A 21,157-nucleotide genomic window follows, 5' to 3' on the forward strand; every position below is an offset into this window, starting at 1 on the left:
ACGTATATTAAACACTTCGCCCAACACTCAAACATCAAAAACCCAATTTCCCTAAATACACAATATATACAAAAACCCACAGTTCAAACCCAAGTCCTGCAGTTTTGCTAGCAAAAACGGAACGCATTCCACCCGTCAAAGAAGCTGGCACAGATCCTTGTACCAGACGATCCGAGGTCTTTGGGAAAATATATTCAGTAGGCAAATAAACCGAGCTGGGAAAGGTAATCTGTATGAGAGATCGCTTACTCCTCCGCGCTTCTGCGTCTCTGTCAGCTGTGCCCCCCCCCCCCCGCGAGTCTCCTTACAAAAAAGAGGTGTGTCGCCCTGTCACCTGGCTGTCACCTGTCAGCTGGTACCTTTCAACCAATGGGGTGACGACAAATACAACACATGACGAGAAAGCTTCATTGAAATAAAACTTTTAAATAAATAACCAAGTTTTCAATATCATCTGTAGTGGCAGCCATTACAGCTTGATGAAGTTGAAAGTGAATATTCTGATCTCCTGCTACACAACAAAGTCCGATGGCTGTCCAGGGGGGACGTTTTGCGTTACTTTGTCGTCTGTTTCGAACACGTGAAAACATTCACTGTCATGGGGCATCACGTTCCATTTTATTGTTTTTTGTTCGAATCTTCAAAATAAAAATGACATCAGAGCAGTCACGTGACTCATCGTTCTGCGCTGAATGTACCGCAGGGCAAATAAACATTTAATCGTTAATAATGCTCATTATGTATTTGTAGCAACTTAGTCATTTTGATAAAAGGCTAATATAGATACATATCGCATGTGTTGCCTTCATTATAAGGCTTAAATAGGGCTTTTAATATTTTGCGGCTCCAGACATGTTTGGGTTTTTTTGTCCAATTTGGCTCCTTCAACATTTTGGGTTGCCGACCCCTGGCCTAATGTTTAGTTGTAGGGCGTAGAAGAGGCGGGCGTGAGAATGGGGGAGGGAAGTGTGGGCGTGAACAACATTGTTTCCAACATGGCTGAAGCACAGTTTAAAGTGCTATCAGCTACACGTAGGAACATGGGAGCAGCTGCAGAGAATCCAAGATGAATGAATCCATGGTTCACGTGTGGAGGAAGCTGGAAAACAAACTCCCACAGTCAAGAGGACGCAGCTGAGTTTCCACGGAAAACGGCGACTCGGGCGATGGATTAACGATCAGCTTGGAGAAGCTTCTCTGCCGTCACCGCATTCGGGGAGAGACTGCGTTTGGCGCGAGTGTGTGTGTGTGTGCTGAAGCCGGTGTGTCTGCTCTCCAGGCGTGTTAAATAGAGGGGGACAGACACTCAGCATACGTGAGTCTGTGAGCAGGCACTGTGTTACTCAGTTAAGGAAAACAGTAATAAAAAGAATCTTTTATTGAAGTGCACAATGAAATTGTTATCAGCAGCTTTTTTCCATTAAATATTAAAAATAAATTAAAGCCGCAAGCGGCGTTGTATGGCCCGCAGACGCAACCCGCCTTCCACGCCCAACTCTACGCACCACCGCCCTCACCGCCCTCACCGCACACTTTTGATGAAGGCTAGTCAAAACTGCATATGCTAATTATGCTAACTATGCTAGCTATGCTAGCTATGCTAATGTGGCTAAAAGTGCTAACATAGCGATCAGCATCATCAACTGACTCAGAAAATCACATTACCTAAAATGCTAATTATGCTAACTATGCTAGCTATGCTAATGTGGCTAAAAGTGCTAGCATTGCGATCAGCATCTTTAACTGACTCAGAAAAACACATTATCTAAAATGCTAATAATGCTAACTATGCTAGCTATGCTAATGTGGCTAAAAGTGCTAGCATAGCGATCAGCATCATCAACTGACTCAGAAAAACACATTACCTAAAATGCTAATTATGCTAACTATGCTAGCTATGCTAATGTGGCTAAAAGTGCTAGCATAGCGATCAGCAACATTAACTGACTCAAAAAAACACATCACCTAAAATGCTAATTATGCTATCTATGCTAGCTATGCTAATGTGGCTAAAAGTGCTAGCATAGCGATCATCATCATTAACTGACTCAGAAAAACACATTATCTAAAATGCTAATTATGCTAACTATGCTAGCTATGCTAATGTGGCTGAAAGTGCTAGCATTGTGATCAGCATCATCAATTGACTCAGAAAATACATTACCTAAAATGCTAATTATGCTAACTATGCTAGCTATGCTAATGTGGCTAAAAGTGCTAGCATAGCAATCATTATCATCAATTGACTCAGAAAAACACATTAGCTAAAATGCTAATTATGCTAACTATGCTAGTTATGCTAACATAGCTAAAAGTGCTAGCATAGCGATCTGCATCATCAACTGACTCAGAAAAACACATTCCTCCATTGGTGAGAGCTATGTGTCATAAGTTGATAAAAAAACCCACTTTTTCCAAAATGGCGGCTTTTCTGTTGATTTTATCTCCATAGCAACCATTTTATGTTTTGGTCCCCTCGGGATGATGAACAGATTGACGTCAGTTTCGGACAAATCGGTAAAATGAAACTTTTTGTTGTCCTTAGCAACAGTGGTTTTATGCTAACCACGCCCACATTCCTTATATGTCCATATCCAGTGTTTTTCAATGTATTCAGTTTCAGGCATTAATGCATGCATTCAATTTTCACTGTATTGTATTGAAATGCATGGGAGTTATAACAGTGCGCCACTTTGCTAGCTTGCCACGCGCACGCCGTTCAAAATCTACAACTTCTAATTCCAACATATTGTCCAGAGTAGCTGGCCGTTGGTGCCCGAAAAGTTACGAGACGATTGAGGAAAATTCCAACGACGAGTTTTCGTTTGTATCTGGTGCTAAAGGTGCTTTTTTGAGAAAATTCCAGATGGCGGCCTTTTCCCAAGGTCAAAGGTCAACGACACTTCTGGGGTGTTTGTAGACTGGAGCTGGCAGCAAGTGTGTGCAATTGCGTGAAAATCGCTCAAACAAAAGTGTCTTTTCCCCATATTGTGGGAAAACACGAAAATCGCCAATTCTCAGAGTTCGCCACAAAATGGCCGCCAAGCCGTAGGTCGTGTGGCCGTCCCATAATGCTTTCAAAACATCTTTGGGATATCCCCGACACGTGTGTCTTGGTTTCGCGGCTTTATTTTGAAGTACATTTTGTTCGGCCCCATACGCGATTTTCGGCCCATTCATTTTTTTGACGGGATCGCTGGCCGTGATGTCATCGTCTTCGGGGGGGTGACGTTGACTTTGTGGAAAATTCATTTGCAATTTATCCCAGGTGTGTGCACGTTTTGGTGACTTTTCGAGCATGCGGCGGGGGTCAAATTCTCGCTGAAAGGCGGCGAAGTCGTCGTTCCAACTGCGAAAACAATATGGTCCTTGCAGTCAGTGACTGCTGCTGCGGGCCATAATAAGGTATGAGGAATAGCAGTGCGCGACTTTGCGAGCTCGCCACGCGCACGCCGTTCAAAATCTACAACTTCTAATTGCAACATTTTTTTCACAGTAGCTTGCCGTTGATGCCCAAAAAGTTTCGAGACGATCGCGGAAAATTCCAACGACAAGTTTACGATTGAATCCAGGGGTAAAGGCGTTTTTTATAGAAAATTCAAGATGGCGGCCTTTTCCCGAGGTCAAAGGTGGACGAAACTCCAGAGGTAGTTGTGGACTGGCTCTAGCAACATGTGAGTCAAATTTCGTGAAAATCGCTCGAAAAAAAGTTCCTTTTTCCATATTGTGTAGAAACGCGAAAAACTCAAAATGGCAGATTTTGGCACAAAATGGCCGCCAAACCGTAGGTCGTGTCACCATCCCGTAATGATTTCAAAACGTCCTTTGGATATCGCGGACAAGGGTATATGGGTTTCGTTAGTCGATTCTCAAAAAAAAAGTTCCGAATTTTTTCGTTTTTGCCGAGTCGGCACATTTTTTTGCGACGGTTTTTTGCTTACCACGCCCGCATTCCTTTATCGATCTTGTCGTGCGTAGCATCGTTTTGTTCAGCGTGGGCCAAGGAATCGCATATTTCCTCTTCACGACATTGCGATGAAAAATGTGCGAGCTAGCCAAGATGGCAACGGTTGCTAGCTTGCCACGCGCACGCCGTTCAAAATCTACAACTTCTAATTGCAACATTTTTTTCACAGTAGCTTGCCGTTGATGCCCAAAAAGTTTCGAGACGATCGCGGAAAATTCCAACGACAAGTTTACGATTGAATCCAGGGGTAAAGGCGTTTTTTATAGAAAATTCAAGATGGCGGCCTTTTCCCGAGGTCAAAGGTGGACGAAACTCCAGAGGTAGTTGTGGACTGGCTCTAGCAACATGTGAGTCAAATTTCGTGAAAATCGCTCGAAAAAAAGTTCCTTTTTCCATATTGTGTAGAAACGCGAAAAACTCAAAATGGCAGATTTTGGCACAAAATGGCCGCCAAACCGTAGGTCGTGTCACCATCCCGTAATGATTTCAAAACGTCCTTTGGATATCGCGGACAAGGGTATATGGGTTTCGTTAGTCGATTCTCAAAAAAAAAGTTCCGAATTTTTTCGTTTTTGCCGAGTCGGCACATTTTTTTGCGACGGTTTTTTGCTTACCACGCCCACATTCCTTTATCGATCTTGTCGTGCGTAGCATCGTTTTGTTCAGCGCGGGCCAAGGAATCGCATATTTCCTCTTCACGACATTGCGATGAAAAATGTGCGAGCTAGCCAAGATGGCAACGGTTGCTAGCTCGCCACGTGCACGCCGTTCAAAATCTACAACTTCTAATTCCAACATATTGTCCAGAGTAGCTGGCCGTTGGTGCCCGAAAAGTTACGAGACGATTGAGGAAAATTCCAACGACGAGTTTTCGTTTGTATCTGGTGCTAAAGGTGCTTTTTTGAGAAAATTCCAGATGGCGGCCTTTTCCCAAGGTCAAAGGTCAACGACACTTCTGGGATGTTTGTAGACTGGAGCTGGCAGCAAGTGTGTGCAATTGCGTGAAAATCGCTCAAACAAAAGTGTCTTTTCCCCATATTGTGGGAAAACACGAAAATCGCCAATTCTCAGAGTTCGCCACAAAATGGCCGCCAAGCCGTAGGTTGTGTGGCCGTCCCATAATGCTTTCAAAACATCTTTGGGATATTCCCGACACGTGTGTCTTGGTTTCGCGGCTTTATTTTGAAGTACATTTTGTTCGGCCCCATACGCGATTTTCGGCCCATTCATTTTTTTGACGGGATCGCTGGCCGTGATGTCATCGTCTTCGGGGGGGTGACGTTGACTTTGTGGAAAATTCATTTGCAATTTATCCCAGGTGTGTGCACGTTTTGGTGACTTTTCGAGCATGCGGCGGGGGTCAAATTCTCGCTGAAAGGCGGCGAAGTCGTCGTTCCAACTGCGAAAACAATATGGTCCTTGCAGTCAGTGACTGCTGCTGCGGGCCATAATAATAATCAATCAGCTGATCTCAGTTTATGATCATGTAAAACAAAAAAAAACACTGGAAAACTAAAATAACTTTTTTAATGAATTTAATGATGAGTACTCTAAACATTAACTATTGATCATGCACATGTTGATTATTGTGAATTTTGTTTTTGACTGAATAATTTGTTTGTAATTTATCCGATTAATTCTAACTTAGGACAAATATGCATCTTAAGAAAAAAAATTATCATGAAAGTATTTTTGAAGCATAATTCAATGTTTTAAGTAAGTATTTGGTCCTGTTTATACAGGCCAGGTTTGTCCCACCGAGGAAAATTCTCCTCCTATCTGCTGACTGCGAGCCTACTGAGCTCACCTGGACCAAATGCCCAGCAGTTCCTACTGACGCGGTAGGACAAACACTCCAGCAATAACTCTACCTGCAATAACCAAGCAACAACCATTGAAGGCTAATTTCATCCACTTCAAAGACTCTTACTCCAACACCCAAAGAGGTTGAACTTGTTTGATCACTGGACTGGAAAAAAATCTTATTGTCCTTGTCAATTTTCTGTTTACTGTAAATATATCTGCATCAATCCGGAAAAAAGAGTTTTTTTGGTGTGATGTATATTTCCACATTTCCTAATGAGACAAACCTGCCTAGTCCGATTCCTTAATAAACGTGCAGTTTAATCAAAAGTGTTACCTATATATTGTATTTGTGTCCCTCACACTACAGCGGCTCACAGCAGATAATCCCCACCTCCAGTACCCTTATTGAGTCTGGTTATGTTGTCTTTTTTTGGTACAGTTACCAGAGTGAAAGCCGTTAAGAAAACTTTATTTTAATATTTGTACATAGAAATACAATTGCATTGAATTATTCTTCCATTTAGATGGACTCTTCTCTCCACTGTCATCCTTTGTAATCAGATTGGGAAATGTCCGTGTTTTCTGAAGGTTGTTTTAGTAGAACATGAGCAGAAACTCCAGATAATCTGGTTCATTGTAATAATCTGTTTATAGTTGGATTATAACATTACAATAATAAATCTCATTTTAATGTATGGCCTTAGAACAACCTCTGTTGTGATCTGCAGCTTCAGATATAAATGGAACTGAATCTTTCAATCGTCTTAAAAAATCAAAACTCTTCATGAATGCATGAAAAAGGTGAAGTTAAAGAAACTAAATTCAGCTGAAAGTCAAACTTCTGACTGAATTCTCTTTTCCTCAGATTCTGTCATGTTTACTCATCTGATCAGGAAAACCTTCATTCTTCAGAATTTACAAAAAGAATTTGTCAGTTTCTCTTTAAAATGGAAAAGTTCTGATTGGCTGAAAGAGACTTACCATTTCATTGAGAACACGCTTAGCCTCCCTCTGTTTTACCTTTTCTTTTTCCTGCAACAAACACCAAACAATCATCAGATTAAAACACGTCATCCTTGTGGGTTTTTCTTGTTTGTCACAAAGTCAAAACTTCTAAAGAATTCATCAGGGACAGGGGTCCCCAAACTGCGTCCCGCATGCAGGACCCGGCCCGCCCACCCATTTGACCCGGCCCCCTGAACGATACCAGATAGAGACCCTTTTTGTTTGCATTATTATTTCTTTAAGCTGGCCACGTGAACATGACTCGTGGAAACATGGAAAACAGAATCCCTGGTGTTGTTTCCTCATGTCAATAAAGCTTATTTGATCATAGTAGTAGGTTTAAAGGTTGTCATCTGGACTTGGTTTTTAAATTTGAAAACGTTTCACCTCTTATCCTAAAGGCTTTGTCAATACTGAAAAAGCTGGTAAAAGAACTGGTTTATTTGTGCTGATGGGGGAGGGGTCAGACCTGAAAGGGATAGTATTGTTTCCGTGGCCTACATGGTTTCAGGTCGTTAGGAGTCCTTGACTGACTGGCGGCGCGTGCACACGCAGCGGTTCCTCTCTCCCCTACCTTCTGTGTTTTTGTTTTTTGGCTTTATCTTTTTGGGTTTCAAGGATTTACTGTTTTTAAAAGAATGTACTCATACACCTGCGTGGTCCTGCTTGCCATCAACGGAACCACTGCTTCAGACCATTTTCTGAAGAATCTACCGGTTGAACTACGTGACTGCGGTCTGCTCCGGACAGAGAGGAGACGCCACAGGCGGTGCATGTGGAAGCAAAAGAGAGGGAAGCGTGGAGGCATCCGTGCTAGGCTAGCGGCTAGTCCTCACCGGCCAGCTATCCCAACAATAACGCTGGCCAACGTACGATCTCTGGACAATAAACTGGACTATATCCGCCTGCTACGCACATCATCCAGGACTGTGTCTTTGTCTTTGTGGAAACGTGGCTAACGGACAAAGTCCCGGACTGTGCCATCCAGCTAGCCGGGTTAGCATGCTTCCAGGCCGACAGGATGCTTGTTGAGTGGGGTAAGACCCGCGGTGGAGGACTCTGTGTGTTTACATCAGCGATGCTTGGTGCCGGAATGCCAGAGTGGTTTATCAACACTGCTCCCCCCTGGCTGAGTTTGTGATCGTTAAATGCCGGCCATTCTACCTGCCGAGAGAATTTAGCTCCATACTGCTGGAAGCAGCATACATCCCTCCCAGCTCCACCACCAACAGGAGTGAGGCTCTGTAGGAACTACACCAGCACATCAGTGAGCAGCAGACAGCACACCCTGATGCCTTCCTCATCCTGGCCGGGGACTTCAACCATGCAAACCCCAAGAGCGTGTTTCCACAACTCCATGGACATATCAACTTCCCCACAAGAGGTAAAAACACCTTGGACAATGTTTACACCCCACACAAAGGAGCCTACAAAGCCCTTCCCCTCCCCCACCTGGGCGCCTCAGACCACACCACTGTTATGCTAATGCCAGCATACAGGCCAAAGGTGAAAGCCGTCAGACCAGCTGAAAAGGTGGTTTGTGTGTGGCCTGAGGGATCTACTGAGGCTCAACAGGACTGCTTTGCCATCACTGACTGGAGTATATTCAAACAAGCAGCCACCTATAATGACATCACTGATCTCCAGGAGTACACAGAGACCGTCACATCCTACATGAGGAAGTGCATGGATGATGTCACAGTAACCAAAACCATCACCCTTCGAGCCAACCAAAAGCCATGGCTGACAGGAGACGTCCACAGACTCTGGAGGGAACGGAACGGTGCCTTCAGAGCCGGGAATGAAGCTGGTCTGAGAACAGCCAGGGCCAACCTGTCACGAGGCATCAGGCTGGCCAAGAGGGAGCACTCCAGGAGGATGGCTGTCCACTTCAGTGACAGCAGTGACACCAGGAACCTGTGGCGGGGCATCCAGACCATCACGGATTACAAGCCCGCCCCACAGGCCTGCGACTACTCAACTACTCTGCTGGACCAGCTAAATACCTTCTTTGCCCGCTTTGAGGCAGACAACAGCATCCCGACATAGATGACTCCTCCCCCTCCCAGTGACCTGGTGCTGATGCTATCACATGACAGCGTGAGGCGCTCACTGGGAAGGATTAAGCCACAGAGAGCCCCAGGACCTGACAACATTCCTGGCTGTGTCCTGAGGAACTGTGCTGATGAGCTCACAGATGTGATCACCGACATCTTCAACCTCTCACTAGCTGCGTTTACATGGGCAAAAGTAATCGGAATGAACGCCTGCTCGGAAAGAAAATTCGTCATGTAAACGCGCCGTTTGGAATACTCTGCCCCGATCAGTGTGGATCAGAATTTCTTTCCGATCGAGATAGGTAGGTTATACCGATCGTTTATCCGATCGTGGGACCTGGGGGTGAGTTATCATTCCTGGGTGAGTACTACTAACAAGGCATTTAGCCTGTGGGACATTCGTCATGGATGCATTCAAGCTAATCCTGCTGTTCAACCTGCGCAACTACCAATTCATCTGGCACAGGTCATGAACTTATCATCTGCTCTGCCCAGAGATTTACCTAAACTTCAAAGTGTTCTAGCCTTGCATCTTTTTAACAAGAGATTTTGTTTGGTATCATCCTCCCACAAGACAGACTCAAAATGTAGGGCAATGAGGCAGAGATTGTTGATTGTTTTGCTTTTACTTCTGTCTGGCAATATGCAACCTAACCCTGCTCCTAAGCTACAGTGTACACAGACACCATCCAACTTTAAAGACATGTCAGGGCTCAAATTTATCCATCTTAATGTGCGCAGCTTGTTATCTAAAATGGACATGGTCAGGATTTGGGTAAAATCAACAGACGCTGATATTGTAATAATCTCAGAAACTTGGCTGTCTAAGCCTATAGCTAATGAGGTTAGGTGGTGGTGTTGCTGTTTATGTTAAATCAAGATTGAATGTATCAATAGTTCTGTCAGATTCTATCTGTAAACAAATGGAATTTTTGGCATTGAATGTGGAAATAGCAAATGGCCTTTGCATAACTGTTGCTGGGTGTTATAGGCCTCCATCTACCTCCAAGGATGCATTACAATCCCTAAAGCATCTTTTGGCCAAAATAAATTACAGTGAGTTTGTTTTGGTGGGAGATTTGAACTGGGACTGGCTTAATCCAGTTTCTGATGAGTTTAAGTCCTTCTGTGATTCTATTAATCTTACCCAGTTGGTCAATTTACCCACTCGGCCTAATCTTAAGTGTCTTGATAAATCACCTTAATTGATTTAATCTTTACAAATGTACCACATAAATTCTCATCTTTAGGTGTTTTCTGCAATGATTTGAGTGACCACTGTGTGGTGGCTGCTGGTAGGAACACCAAAATCCCCAAATATAAACCACATATTATTTATAAGAGAAATCTCAAACTTTTTAATCAACAAGAATATCACCATGATTTGTCTGCAGTTAACTGGAGGAATATAGGTCTGTTGCCAGATGTAGAATTACCTTGGACTTTTTTTGAGACAAGTTTTATGCAAATTGTAAATAAGCATACTCCTTTAAGAAGGCACAGGGTAAACGGGCGAGACAACCTCTGGTTCTCTCCAGAGTTGGCAGATACTACGCATGAGCGTATCATGGCTTGGGCCTGTGCAAGGAAAACTGGCACTTCAAATGATTGGTCTGTTTTTAGACAACTAAGAAACAAATGCTCTTCCCTTATTAAAAAGGCAAAATCAGAATATTATTTATCTGTCACCACAGAAAATTTAAACAATCCACAGAAATTCTGGAAAGTTATTAATTCCCTATTTGTGAGTAAAAGCTCACAGGCTCAACCTAGATATATTTTAAATGAGTCTGGCCCCGTTTTTAATAGGATAGAGGTCTTAATTATTATTATTAATTAATTGTTTTAACAAACATTTTATATCCTCTAGTTCCTTGTTTGACTCTGAAGGAGCAGACTTTGTGAAGTCCTGAACTGATCCCCCAGAGTACACTGGACCCCCTTTTAATTTTGTACCTTTCACCATTCAGGAAGTGCACAAAGCCCTGAAAGCTCTAGATCTTAAAAAATCTCCTGGACCTGACTTAATAGACCCTTAATTTTTGAAATTAGAAGCTGATTTTGTGGCAGAACCTCTGACAATTCGTTTTAACCTGACAGTCAAAACCAAAGAAATTCCCTCCATTTGGAAATCAGCTTTTTTCCTCCCTTTATTAAAAGGAGGTGACCCAGCAATTTTAGCTAATTGCAGACCTCTATCTTATCTATCAGTATGCTAGTAGGTTTAGGGGCTGTCATCTGGACTTGGAAGTTAGAAGACGTTTCGCCTCTTATCCAAGAGGCTTTGTCAATTCTGAATTAGTTGGTCTAAGAGCTGGTATATATGCGCTCATGGGAGGAGTCAGACCTCAAACTGGATGGTATTGTCAACTTAGCCTACATGGTTTTGGGTCGTTAATAGTCCTTTGTCCTCAGCTGGGGGTTGGGGAGCCAGTGACTCCCTCTCCAAATTGGTCATCTCTTTCAGCTGTTAACGACCCAGGTCAAAGGACAATAAACAATAAACTTCTTTTGACAAAGAATCTCTCTTGTAAGTGAACTCCTTCCATTGATCTAAAACTCCTCCTGACTTCAGAATAGTTTTACAGGTGTTCTTATATCTTAGTTTCGGTCGACCAACAGGACGAATACCATTGTCAAGTTCACCATAGAGGAGGGATTTTACAGGACGATTGTTATCCATTCTAGATACATGACCGAGCCAGCGCAAACGACTTTTAACTAAGGTGATTTCAATATCCTCAGCATTCGCTCGCTGTAACACCTCTTTGTTGCTTATGTAGTCGTTCCACTTTATCCTTAGTATTTTCCTCAGATGACGCTGTTGGACTGTCCGAAGCTGACTGATGTTATGTCGGTACAGTGTCCAGGTTTCGGAACCATATGTAAGTAATGGCGTCAAACATTGTGTATAAACTTTCAGCTTTGTCGAGGGTGTAAGGTCATGGGAATCGAAATCACGTTGACGTAACCGACCGTACGCAGATGATACAGCTTGTGTACGTGTGACTAGTTCCTCTTTTACTGAACAGTCGCTGGTAACAATGCTCCCTAGGTATTTGAAACGGTTTACATTTTTGATTGGCTTGCCGTTGATGAAAAACTGCTCTTCCGGAACAATGCACATAGTTTCAGTCTTTTGGATATTGATAGATAGACCCATTCGTTTTGCCATGTCGTTGTATGCCACTAGCAATGTCTGCAGACCAAGTGAGGAGTCGCTAAAGATAGCGATGTCATCAGCGTACTGTGCTTCTTTGATTTGAATAAGTTATTATTTTAAGCTGTAACAATTATACCAGATCTGCCGGAAAGACAAATGTTACATCAAAGGTGAAATTCAGACACAAAGATAGGTGGAAAATATCTGTCCATCAATACACTGTGGGTTAGGAGGAAGGATGAAGCAGACAGGGAGCAGTGTGGCAGTGTGCACGTGGGGGTGGAGATACATGCATGCTGCCGACGTGAACCGTGTGTTCATAAGGGGAACCAGATCCTACCCAGCCAGACCAGCCAGACCAGGAGAGGGGAGGAGAGACCCCCAGGCCAGGAGCCCCCCTCCCCCGGACCCAGGCAGCCCGGGAGGAGGGGACCGCCCACCCCACCGGCCAGGGGGGGGCCTACAGGGGCCCCCCCAGTGCCCAGAGGCACAAGCAAACCCAGTGTCCGGCCCCCAGGCCACAAGACAGGAGCGCTTAGCCGTACCAGGCGGCAGCCATGAGGGCCGGCGGACACCGAGACAAGGGCCAGGGACGAAGCCAGGGCCCCCGGAACCCATGAGCCGCCCACCACCCGACCGGCGCCCCGTCTCCGCAAGCCAGCCCAGGCACGCGACCTAAGCAACCCAGGGATCGCCACGCACCCACAGCCACCCCCCATAACCCTACAACCCTACACACTACAACCCCCCCCCTGCCATAATATCTGAGCCCCCCTCCCCAACCCTCTCAGTGCCCTCCCCTCTCTGTGATGGGGAGGGAAAGCCCCAGAGGGTCCCAGCGAGCCAGCCCCAGGTCCGTCCTACCCATGCACTCATGCACACATACTCACAATCATCTGGTTACCCTCCCCTCCCCTGCCGCCACGCAGTAACCCCCCCCCAGCCGGCCGACCCCCAGCGCCGCATGCCCGACCCTTCCCGCATCCGACAGGATTCCCATAAGCCCGGCCGCCCCGAGAGGACCAGGCGGGTGAAGACCGGCCCCCCCCGACCCCACCCATGTATGGAGGTGTGGGAGTGCGGTATGTATGCTGCAGGTGAAATAGGAGGTCCTCAGTGTGGGGGGCCCCACTGCTGCCAAGCCGCAGAGCCCCCCACTCCGGGGTCCCTCTGTGAGTGGTGTGTATTTGCTGTGTGTGTGTGTATGTGTGTGCTGCTAGCATGCAGTGTGTGTGTCTACAGAGGAAGTTAAAATTGTGGGGGGGGCCAGCGAAAGGTGAGCACGGATGTTTCATGGTGCCCCCCTCCACCAGACCCTCTCCACAAGGCCCTAGATGAATCACAGTGTCCATTCTTGAAGGAAACAACATAGAGGTGGTTCATGAGTATGAATACCTCGGTGTATTGATTGATGACTCCCTCACTTTCAAACTTCATGTGGAGAATCTTGTCAATAAACTGAGACTAAAATTGGGTTTTTATTTTCGAAATAAGCTGTGTTTTTCATTTGAAGTAAAGAAGCGACTTGTAGCTGCGACTTTCCTCTCTGTGTTGGATTATGGAGACCTGTTTTACATGAATGCTTAAGCTCAATATCTTCGAATGATTGACACGGTTTATCATTCTTCTCTGAGGTTCATTACTAACTGTAAAACAATGACACATGACTGTGAGTTGTATTCTCGAGTGGGTTGGCCTGTCCTGGCCATACGGAGGAGGATTCATTGGTACACTTTCACTGGATGGAGCTGAACTTCCTCTGTCTGAACAAAAACAAGACAGAGGTGTTCATTTTTGGAAAGACTGACTTGCTGACAGGCTGCTGTAATGCTTTTGGTCCCCTGGACCCCTCAGATGCTCCTTTTATTAGGAATCTTGGGGTAAACCTTGATAGGCATTTTAAATTTGACAGGCAGGTCAGTGCATTAGTCCAGTCTAGTTTTTATCACTTGAGGCTAATAAGCAAAGATAAGCCATATCTACCTCCTCATGCTCTGGAACAAGTGATTCATGCTTTAATCTTCTCCAGTCTGGACTACTGTAACTCTTTCTACAGTGGTATTGACCAGTCTCTGCTCCGCCGTCTCCAGCTGGTTCAGAATTCGGGGACCAGACGGTGTGAGCGTATCACTCCACTTTTACGCTCTCTTCACTGGCTGCCTGTGTCTTTTAGGATCACTTTTAATATTTTACTTTTGGTTTTTAAATGTTTATATGGTCTGGCACCACTGTATCTTTCTGAGCTGTTACATGTGTATCATCCATGTCGAGTCCTAAGATCTGAAGATCAAATGCTTTTAATGGTTCCCAGGACTCGGCTTGTGACTCGGGGAGACAGAGCCTTTTCAGTTGCAGGTCCTAAACTCTGGAATGCTCTCCCCTTCTCTGTGAGGTCTGCCAGAACCGTCAGTGATTTTAAGTCACTTTTAAAAACTCATCTTTTTAGCCAGGCTTTTAACTCCAGTGAGCGGATTTAGTGGGTCAGCTTGTTAATTTTATTCTTTTAATGTTTTATTGTTTTTATTTATTCTTTATTGTATCATATTGTCTCTGATTTTATGTGATTTTATGTTAAGCACTTTGGTTGCTTATGCTTAAAAAGTGCTATACAAATAATAAATTGATTGATTGATATTAGGCACTGCTTGGACTATTGCTGACCTACATCTGTTCCTTACTGTCACAGAGGAGCGCTGATTCTTATTCTCTTGGTTCACATGATCATGTGTTGCTCTCTGTTTCATTAGCCCACACCGAACTGGGCAAAAAGGCTTTTGTCCACTCTGCACCTTATGCATGGAACATGTTACAGAAGGACTGGAACTTGACAGAGTTGATTTCCTTGAATGCTTTTAAATTTAAACTGAGAGGTCTCAATGCTGACTCCTTACCATGCACTTGTTTTTTATAATCGGTTTGTTACTTCCTGTTATTTTGCTCTTTGTAATTATGTAACTGTATTTTAGTCGCTGCTGCCGCTTGGCCAGAACTCCCTTGAAAGAGGTTTTTAATCTCAATGGGACATTCCTGGTTAAATAAAGGTTAAATAGAATAAAATAAATAATTTGCCGGACCAGGAGAGAGGGGGCAGGAGAACCCCACGGACCCTGGGGCCCCCCCGGCAAAAGGAGCCACCCACCTGGCCAGGTTACTTCAAATGCTTTTTCTTTGCTTTCAATTTTTTTCACATTTTCTTTCTTTCAAAACCTTTTTTTTTTGCAACCAAGTGTTTTTGTATTTGTTGTGTTTCATCTAGCTTTTTCCCTATTTTTTAATTTTGCTCTAATAAGTTTAGCATGACTTAGTTGCCGTCAAACATCTTGCTGATTGGTCTATCAGAATCAGAAGTACTTTAATGATCCCACACATGAGAAATGTGTGCGTTACCGAAAAAGCAGTAAATATAAAAGAAAACAGGTAATGATGTGCAAAATGTGCAAAAATGTGCAAAAGTCATCTTTTATCCTGTGAGTTATTGTACAGTGTTATTGTGTTGGGTAGGAAGGATTTCTGGTATCTGGCAGTTTTGGAGTGGAGCTGTCTGAGCGTCCTAGAGAAGAAGCTCTAGATACAAATTATCAGGGGTGCCCAAACCTTCTCATACCACTGTATTTAGACTTCAATCTTCTCTGAGGATCAAATCCAAGTCTGAGTTTCTCTTTCAAACCATTAGAGCCTCAACTTTCCACAGAGCAGCAGTTTTCTCTGGATCAGACTCACCTCATACAAGCAGAACTTGATTTCAAACACGCCTTTCTTCATCAGATCCTCCAGACCATCTGTCAGAAATAACAACATATCGCTGTGAGAAGATGCTGCACTGCTGCACATTTTCTATGCTGATGATGTGTTTATGATAAACCTAAAAAACAGCAGCTCCTACTCACCTCCTGTGTCTATCTTTGTCTCTTTGAGAATGGAATCAACAATTATGATCCTGAGGGAAAACAAAAGTGTGATAAAGTTCAGACAATAGAAACATTGACAGTGAGACACGTTTTCAGACTTTCTCCTGTTGTTGTTAATCACAGCTTAACAGAGATCCTGATTCTGGAAAACAAACAGAGTTCTCTTGTTTGGTCCAAACCAGAGTTCAGCTGAAGTTTCACATCTGACCAAACAAGATTATGGTGTCAATTCAGCGCCTAAAGCATTGCACTTTAAAACCCCAAATCTGCTTATCAAAATGCATAAATTGAGAACCAAAACACAGAATTTGCAACCAAAGCTATAACCCAAAACATAATCCTATTTCTCAGCTGCCAATTTGTTTTTCTCACGATTTTGAAATTGTAGTTTTAAGTTGCGTTTTTATTTTTTGCAGTTTTAATTCTAAAACCTGTCGACACGTAAATTCAGCGTCACGTCAGTCAAGGGGAGGCGGGACATTTCTGGCACCCAGAAGCTTATTGGCTACCGAATAACACTGAGTAGTAGCCTCTCACCTTACCAACCCAGCCACCCAGCCGCTAAGGCTGGTCGGGAACGTGGGCCATATATGGCTCTTTTGATGGTCACATGTGGCTCGCAGACAAATCTTTAATAATAAAATCATTTTTTCATTAGACCAGTCCTTCTCGGGCGCGATGTGCCAGAGTGGCGCACAGTAAAATCGGTGCTTGGAGAGAAAAAATCTGCGCCAGCACTATCAGTTTACTATTATCTACTATTTCACAGATTTTGTACCAAACCGACACCTGTGAAATGCCGTGCGTGCAACTGTGCGCTCCCGTCTCTGAGAAAGAGCGTGCAGTTGCCGGGACGAGATGTGTGAGGAAGAAAGGGGGGGGTAGTGGGCACATTGTCATAACTTAAAACACACAACCTGTCACTCACTGCAGTGTGTGTTTGTCTGCATGTGAGCAGTCTGTCTCACATATAAAGAAAATTCAGACCTACGATCACGTTTATCGGGTGGAAGTCTCAACTAATGAGTTATATCACTAGAGGACACATCTTGTGGTTCTTCATGGGAGGAGAGCACCGCCATCTTGGTGAGGTCAAGTTACTACTGCAGTGCATGCATGTGAATTTATTTTTTGCATAATACCAGTTCATTGTTTGGGTTTCAACAGCCAAAATCAGAGAAATTAGTCCATGAAGGAGGAAGGCATATCATTTCACAGGTAGGTATTTTATTTTTTTTATTCAGGTAAGTATTTTAATTTTTATCTTTTAATGCTGCAGGGGCTTCATTAATAGAACACATGTTGACATGCATGATGCTGCAGGGCTATTATGAACATGCTGCATGATGTACGTATAATTTGCTGTCAACATAAATGTACATTTTATTTTGCTAAACCTGTATACAGCATACTAGGCTATTATAGTAATACAGATTTATACATTTCTGACTCAGTGACTGAACCTTTCTTGCAGGTTTCCAATGGATTCAGACTTTAGGAAAAAGTGGACCTTAGCAATAAAAAGAGCTAACCCAGATGGATCACTGTGGTACCAACTAGCAATACAGTCTGACTGTTCAAAACATTTGTGGAAACACATTTTGATGAGAGGCCAGACTGTTCGCTTGAAACCCGACACCATACCACCTGTGTTACACAAATTGATCACTCACATGAATCAGTATAAAACTTTTTTTTTTTTTTAGGGTAAATCTATTGTTCACTTTTGGACTTCTTTTAAATATTTATTTTTTTATTATTATAATTATTATCAATAGACTTATTTTTTATTATTTATTGACTTATTATTTATTTATTGTTATTATTTATTGTTTGTATTGACGTATATTTATTTATTATTATTATTATGTGACGGAGTGGCCAGGGGAAAAACCCAGGAGCAGAGAGGACGCAACGCAGATCCACCATATAACTAAAGTTTAATGTCTCGGGAGGACAAACCACAAAATCAAGTCAGGTACAAGGCGCTCAGGCACAGAGCACAGAAAAGCCACACCTTAAATAGGGACATAATACAGATTGCATACAGCTGTGGCTCTCACAAGAGAACTCAGAGACGGGGAGGCCTCCAGGAGAAGCCGCAGCCTGTCAGGAGTTCAGATATTACATGACTTAACCCCTCCTCCTAAGTCCGGCTACCAGACGGACGATGGGTTGTCCAGGATGGTCCTGATGGAAACGGGCGACAAGGCCACAATCAACAATTTGACGGTCTGGGACCCATTGGCGATGCGCAGGTCCGTAACCCTCCCAGTCGACTAGGTATTTTATGTCCCGTCCCACTCGCCTGGAAGCAAGCAATGCTTTGACGGTGTAGACCAGACCCCCATCCACGAGACGAGGAGCCAGTGGAACCACTGGAGCGGATTGAAGGGGCGAGTCCTTAGCCGGCTTCAACTTGCTGACGTGGAAGACGGGGTGGATGCGAAAGGAGCGAGGCAGTTCCAACCTCACGGCCACAGGATTTATCACTCGAGTGATGGAATATGGGCCGATGTAACGGGGAAGCAGCTTCTTGGTTCTCCCCTTCAAAGGAATGTTAACAGAGAAAAGCCACACCTTGTCCCCCACCTTGTACTCTGGAGCCGCAGACCTCGGACGGTTAGCAACTCTCTCCTGGTTACGCAGGAGCTCAAGTCTGTACTGGCTCCAGGTACGACGACAGCGTCTCACGAAAGCAGCTGGTCCAGAGGAAGAAGCCGTTTGCTCCTGGTGAGGAAACAAAGGAGGCTGATACCCGTAGGCTGCTTGAAAGGGGGAGTATCCAGAGGAATTGCTAAGGGAGTTGTGGGAGTACTCTGCCCATGGAAGCTGAGATGACCAAGTCCTAGGGTTCTTGAGACACATAGCCCATAGAGTCTTCTCTAGGTCCTGATTATACCGCTCTACCTGGCCATTAGTTTGTGGATGAAAACCAGAGCTCAGACTGACCTTGATCCCTAGGAGGTTGCAGAACTCCCTCCAGAAAGCAGCTACAAACTGAGGACCTCGATCAGATGTGATGTTTTGAGGAAGACCATGAAGACGAAACAGAGCTTAGCAGCTTAGCAAAACGGTCAATGATGGCAAGTATGACGGTTTTACCTCTCGAGTTAGGTAGTCCAGTAATTAAGTCCATAGCAACGTCGGACCAAGGTCTGGATGGCACAGATAGAGAGTGTAACAATCCAGCACGGGGGGTCCTACGCGACTTGACACTGGCACAAACATGACATGCAGCAAAAAAAGCTCTGATGTCAGAGGACATGGTGGGCCACCAAAAGCGCTGAGCCACAAGGAAGCTGGTCCTGGTCACTCCTGGATGGCAAGCCAGACAGGAGGAGTGATCCCACTTTAAAACCAAAGAGCTCATAGAGGGAGGAACAAACACACATCCAGCTGGACATCCTGCAGGTATCATGGCTGGATCTGAAACTGAAGCCTTCACTCTGTGTTCCACAGAAAAACGAGAGCTTCCCAACACCAAATGGGAAGGCACGATAGTAGTGGCAGCTGCGGGGACCTCAGACTCCTCCTCTTGTTGTTGGAACTGGCAAGACAGGGCATCAAGCTTGGTGTTTTTGCTCTCTGGACGGTAGGACGTGAAATTAAACCTGTCAAAAAAGAGGGCCCACCTCGCCTGGCGAGGGTTTAGACGTTTGGCAGTTCGTTTTTCATATTCCAAATTTTTATGGTCAGTCCAGACCAGGAACGGCTGCTCAGCCCCCTCCAACCAATGACACCATTCCTCCAGAGCCATCTTAACTGCCAACAGTTCTCTGTTCCCAATGTCGTAATTTTCTCTGCAGGAGTGAGCTTGCAGGAGAAATACGCGCAGGGATGAACTTTGTTATCGGACGCTCTGAGTGACAAAACAGCCCCTACCCCCGACTCAGACGCATCCACCTCCACAATGAATTGTTTGGAGTGATCAGGCTGAGTCAGAATAGGGGCCGTAGAGAAACGTGTCTTCAGCTCGCAAAACACTTTATCGGCCCCCTTATTCCAGACAAAATGTATCTTCGCTGATGTGAGATTATGGAGGGGTGCAGCAACGCCACTGAAGCCTCTGATGAAGCGCCAGTAAAAGTTGGCGAACCTGAGAAAACGCTGGAGTTGTTTACGTCCAGAAGGAACAGGCCACTACAGAACGGCTTTGACTTTAGTGCCGTCCATCAGGACAATCCCAGGAGAAACTACATGCCCAAGAAACCAAGTCTGCATGGTGTGAAACTCGCATTTTTCGGCTTTACAGTAGAGCTGGTTCTCGAGAAGGTGCTGGAGGACGGCTCTGACGTGCTGCGCATGGGTCTCCAGATCTGAAGAGAAAATCAAAATGTCATCGAGATACATAAACACGAACTTATTAATCATGTCCTTTAGAACATCATTAATCAGACTTTGGAAGACTGCAGGAGCGTTAGTGAGTCCAAAGGGCATAACCAAATACTCGAAATGGCCATTAGGAGTGTTAAAGGCCGTATTCCACTCATCCCCCTCCTGTATGCGGACCAGATGGTAGGGGCTTCTGAGGTCCAGTTTAGTGAAGATCTGGGCCCCACTCAACAAATCAAATGCATTCTGCAACAGAGGAAGAGGATAACTGTTCCGAGATGCGATATTGTTCAAGCCCCTGTAGGCAATGCAGGGGCGCAGTCCTCCGTCCCGCTTTGCCACAAAAAAGAACCCGGCTCCAGCTGGCGAGGAGGAGGGACTTATGATACCAGCCTGTAAACTCTCCTGCAGATACTCCTCCATAACCTCCCGTTCAGGCGTTGACAAAGGATAAATGTGGCACTTGGGTGGGTGTGTTCCTGGTAAGAGGTCTATAGCACAATCATAGGGACGGTGATTGTGACTTAGCTCGGACCTTACAGAACACAGCACCAAGGTCATGATACACAGTGGGAACATTACTTAGGTCTGGAGGATCAGGAGAGGGCTGACCCCCAACTTTAGAGTGAACAGCAGCAGCAGGGAGACAATTTAATAAGCAAAAGGAACTCCACGATAACACCTGCCCTGAGGACCAGTCTATGTGAGGAGCATGTCTACTCAACCAGGGAAACCCCAATAAAACCTGGGCTTTCAATTCTTCAACAACGAAGAAGCTCATTAGCTCAGGTGTGGTGTGGTTTCCAGACACTGTCACTTTAATGTTCCCAGTTCGTGCAGAGACCCTGTAAATAATGGAACCATTCAAGGCATGTATGTCCAAGACTGGAGACAAAGGCTCCACAGGAATCAAAAG

At 44.7% G+C, this 21,157-nt stretch overlaps 1 protein-coding gene across 3 annotated transcripts in view; it reads right to left on the reverse strand.

Annotated features, from left to right (window-relative positions):
• The window catches only part of LOC105357636, a 315,534-nt gene that overhangs the window by 167,326 nt on the left and 127,051 nt on the right, over nucleotides 1-21,157 (reverse strand). For 2 of the 3 annotated variants that reach the window (XM_023953739.1, XM_023953740.1), the window contains 3 exons: nucleotides 15,886-15,935; nucleotides 15,719-15,777; nucleotides 6,755-6,805 (listed from right to left, as the gene is read on the reverse strand). The exons of the other annotated variant lie outside the window; for it this stretch is intronic. In XM_023953739.1, the coding sequence (XP_023809507.1) occupies nucleotides 6,755-6,805; nucleotides 15,719-15,777; nucleotides 15,886-15,935 (160 nt within the window). The remainder of the gene's footprint in view (nucleotides 1-6,754; nucleotides 6,806-15,718; nucleotides 15,778-15,885; nucleotides 15,936-21,157) is intronic. 3 annotated transcript variants of the gene reach the window in all.

Source organism: Oryzias latipes, chromosome 3 (assembly GCF_002234675.1).
Source record: "Oryzias latipes chromosome 3, ASM223467v1".
Taxonomy (NCBI): domain Eukaryota; kingdom Metazoa; phylum Chordata; class Actinopteri; order Beloniformes; family Adrianichthyidae; genus Oryzias; species Oryzias latipes.